Here is a 3,470-nt window from a genome sequence, read left to right as displayed (position 1 = left end):
GTGGCACCTTCATTATCTAGAGAAACTTGCCAAAACCTTAAAATTATCAAAATAAAATGATATTTACAGAGAAGTATATATGATTTGATATTTATTAAAATTAAACTAATTAACAGCAAACGATGTTAATATTTAGTGATTGGTCTTTTCATTTGTGAAATTAAAAAAAAAAAAAAATCCTTTTGGTTCTACTCACATAGATTGATGACATAAAATGTGACAATTTAATGGGTTGTTTGCTTTTCACATAGATTAGAAAATATTTATTTATAACTTTCTTATTTAATTTTATCTTTTTTTACTGGTTTAATACGAATATTATGAAACACTGGGTCATACAGATTATCTTCAAAAATAGTAAAAAAGAATAATGATTGTTCACTCTTTAAGGTAGATTGGTCAAAAACTCGATTACTTCTTTCACTTTTACCCTTTTTATTTTTATTTTTAAAAGGATAGTGAAGTTATCTACCCTCCACAACACAACATAATTAACTACCTACCTCAAAGCAATACAAACTTCTTACTCTTCTTGTTCTCTCCTCTCCTCTTTATCCAATTTTTTTTTTCCACCAAGTTTAGCTTGAAAATCAGAGCTCCCTTTGCAAATATTTCATCCTAAAATCCAAGTTATAGTCTGGAGGAGACGAAGATAAAGCTAAAAGTAATGGGATAGAAATCTAGAAATGAGATCCAAACCAAAAGAATAAAATGGGATTAGCACATTTGGCATCAAATTATCTAAAGTGTCGAAAACGATGAGTTATGCGATGTTTATTCTCAAACATAATCAGAAGTTTTAGGAGTTAATCACAACCGTCCAAACAAAATCATTGCTAGCTTCCTTTCAAGAAAAATAAAATAAAGAGATAAGAACCGAATCAAAGTACGCCAACCTTTTTTCTCGCTCTCTCTTTCATTTCTTTGTCAGAAATCAGAATCGAGAAGAGACCAACAAAGATACAGCGCCAGTACAGACTACTGATGGACACTAGATAATAAAGAGAGGAAAAATAGATATCAATTTAGTGATTTTAAATTTAATAGATATTTTATTTTTCAAGTGCACAATAAAAATAAATAAAATAAAATTCATTCAAATTAAACTAATGTTCTCTGATTCTCTATCCAATCTCATCTCACATAAATAAAATCAAACCTCTCTCACTCTCTCTCCTGTAGTTTTCACTAGTGGACGCTGGCTGCACTGTGAAATCTGGACTAAAACCATGTTCTCTTTTCTGAGTCTATCCTCTCTCAATAATTCAAACCCAGAAGAAGCCATGTTGAATATCATCATCTCCATCACCAACAACAGTAGCACATAAAGTCAGTCTCAAAATCCAAAGCAAACCCCTTATACGAGGGAAGATTGGAGTTGCTTTTGAAAGTTATGTTTCCAGAAAACATGAAAATTTGGAGATAATTTTTTTTTTTTTTTTTTCTCAAAAACCAAACCTGACTAATTAAATCTTCTAAGAAAAAAAAGGGTTCATTAACAAGTAACAACTACATAAAATGAACAGAAATCAAAAACTCAAAACGGTGGTGTCGGTCTAGAAGTTGGGGGCCAAATAACATCTGGTGGAAGATGACAGCTGTAGATAGACATACCACAAGATTCCGCTTGAGGTGGAGGATGACTCTCTTCACCTGCAGAGGATGTTGGACGAGTTTGTTGACCAGCGTCACCAGAAACAGAATTTGGAGGAAGAATATCATCATCTTCGATGGGCAAACGTTGATAAGTAGGATTTGTAAACGAAGCTGCAACAATGAAAACTGTTCCGGCAGCTAATAAAGCTCCAGCAACAGACCCACCAAAGATCTGACCTTGTGGACCCGCAAGTGAGATCGTAAAAGAGTTGATTGGTGATGATGATGATGTTGATGATGATGGAGGAAGAAAAGTGGCTGAGATGGAGAGAATATCAAAGTGACCATGAAAGGTGACGATGGTGGCTCCACCACCACCACCAGGAGTGGTGGAGGGTTGGTGGAGAGAGACATTAGCGACGGTTCCTGAACCAGTGAGGATAGAAATACCAACGTTTCGTCTACGAGAGAAGCGAGAGAGAGCTTCTATGATGTCGAGACCACGAGGTAGTTCTAGGATCAGTGGGCGCATTGTAGAGTCGATGTCACGTGTGATGATAAGAGGTGGTTTGGGTTTGTTCTTGGATCCTGGTGGACGGCCTCTTGGACGCCTCACCACTTCTATGGTGGCCCCATCTCCACCACCACCACCACTGATATTGATGTTGCCTTGATGAACGGTCTTGATTTTCTTGCTTATGTTTCCACCGCTGCTTTGACTTTCTTCTTCTTCTGAAATCTGATGTTCTTGAATCTGTTGGTGGTGTTGGTGGTGGCTCTCGTACTGCTGCTGTTGGTGTGGGTGGTGGTGAAGCTTTGCAAAAAACATGTTTTGGTCTTCAATATAGTCTCCTTTCATCTTTGATTGATTGCATCTAAAAAAGAGAGAGAGGTTTGGGTTTGGGTTTGGTTTAAGAGGCTAAAAAGCTTCGAGACCAAGTCAAAAACAGTAATGGCGCCGCTGGTTAGAGGTGGTGGTTGTGGGGTCCAATTCAAAACAAGTATGATGTAACTCTATTCTCTTACCTTATCATCTATCATTCTCAACCATCACCGCCTTAACTATGTTAAAATTTGGAAGGAGTAGTGATCCCATTAGTTATTCCCCACTGGAATCTCCCTCAATCGACCACTTGTCATTCTATTATTGGTCAAAAAAATACTCAGCTTCGTATAATATATTTCCAGGAATTATTTATCCAATGAAATCTTGACAACATGTCATGGATGTAAGATTCTGATTAGGGTATATTTAATGGGATAGGATGGGATGAGATGGCGCTCTTTGAGGGGTGTTGAAAAAAGAGAGCGTGATGGGACTAGGGAGGGGACCTTAGCCTCCCGACCGAATGGATTGAAAGTGAGCACATTGTCTTTGCTTTTGATTCTTAATTTGGCTTTGTGTTTCGACTTCTTTGGCCACTCCATCGATCCAATTAAAAGCCGAAACGATATGGGTACGGCTGCGTATATGATAATTTGTGATCCCTCCTAGCGTTTTCAAACTGATGACATATATCGTTTTGAATATGATTATTATATGATACTCCTATTGAATCCATAATTTATTTTGTTAATTAATCTTAATTGATAATTCAGTGGTTAGAATTTAGTGATGGACTCTACCTCATTGATCCGACGTCACTCCTATCACTTCTTTTCTTGTAGTGACGTGATACATGTCAAAATCACTCCGACGATCAAATTCGAGATGTAGAGGAATAGTCTAAAAAAATTGGTTAGACTTTTGATCTCTCCAAAAGATCCCTTTAATAGTGCTTACTATACTACTTATCATTTTCTCTCATTGTGAATCAGGATTTCTCCCTTTTCAGATGGTAATCTTGAGATATCTCCTACTCTACGGGATTGTT

The 3,470-nt window shown here is 36.8% G+C and overlaps 1 protein-coding gene across 1 annotated transcript; it reads right to left on the bottom strand.

Annotated features, from left to right (window-relative positions):
- Positions 1-1,077: 1,077 nt before the first annotated feature.
- Positions 1,078-2,676, bottom strand: LOC147409125 (AT-hook motif nuclear-localized protein 28-like). The gene is made up of 2 exons (XM_086425688.1): positions 1,615-2,676; positions 1,078-1,300 (listed from the first exon to the last, which is right to left on the bottom strand). Exons 1-2 carry the CDS (start codon positions 2,453-2,455, stop codon positions 1,266-1,268), a joined length of 876 nt encoding a protein of 291 aa, XP_086281814.1. The 5' UTR covers positions 2,456-2,676; the 3' UTR covers positions 1,078-1,265.
- Positions 2,677-3,470: the final 794 nt, after the last annotated feature.

Source organism: Akebia trifoliata, chromosome 2, assembly GCF_017979445.1.
Source record: "Akebia trifoliata isolate Shusen 1 chromosome 2, ASM1797944v1, whole genome shotgun sequence".
NCBI lineage: Eukaryota > Viridiplantae > Streptophyta > Magnoliopsida > Ranunculales > Lardizabalaceae > Akebia > Akebia trifoliata.
Note: the sequence above shows the minus strand (reverse complement) of the source record. Positions and strands in the feature narration are given on the sequence as shown.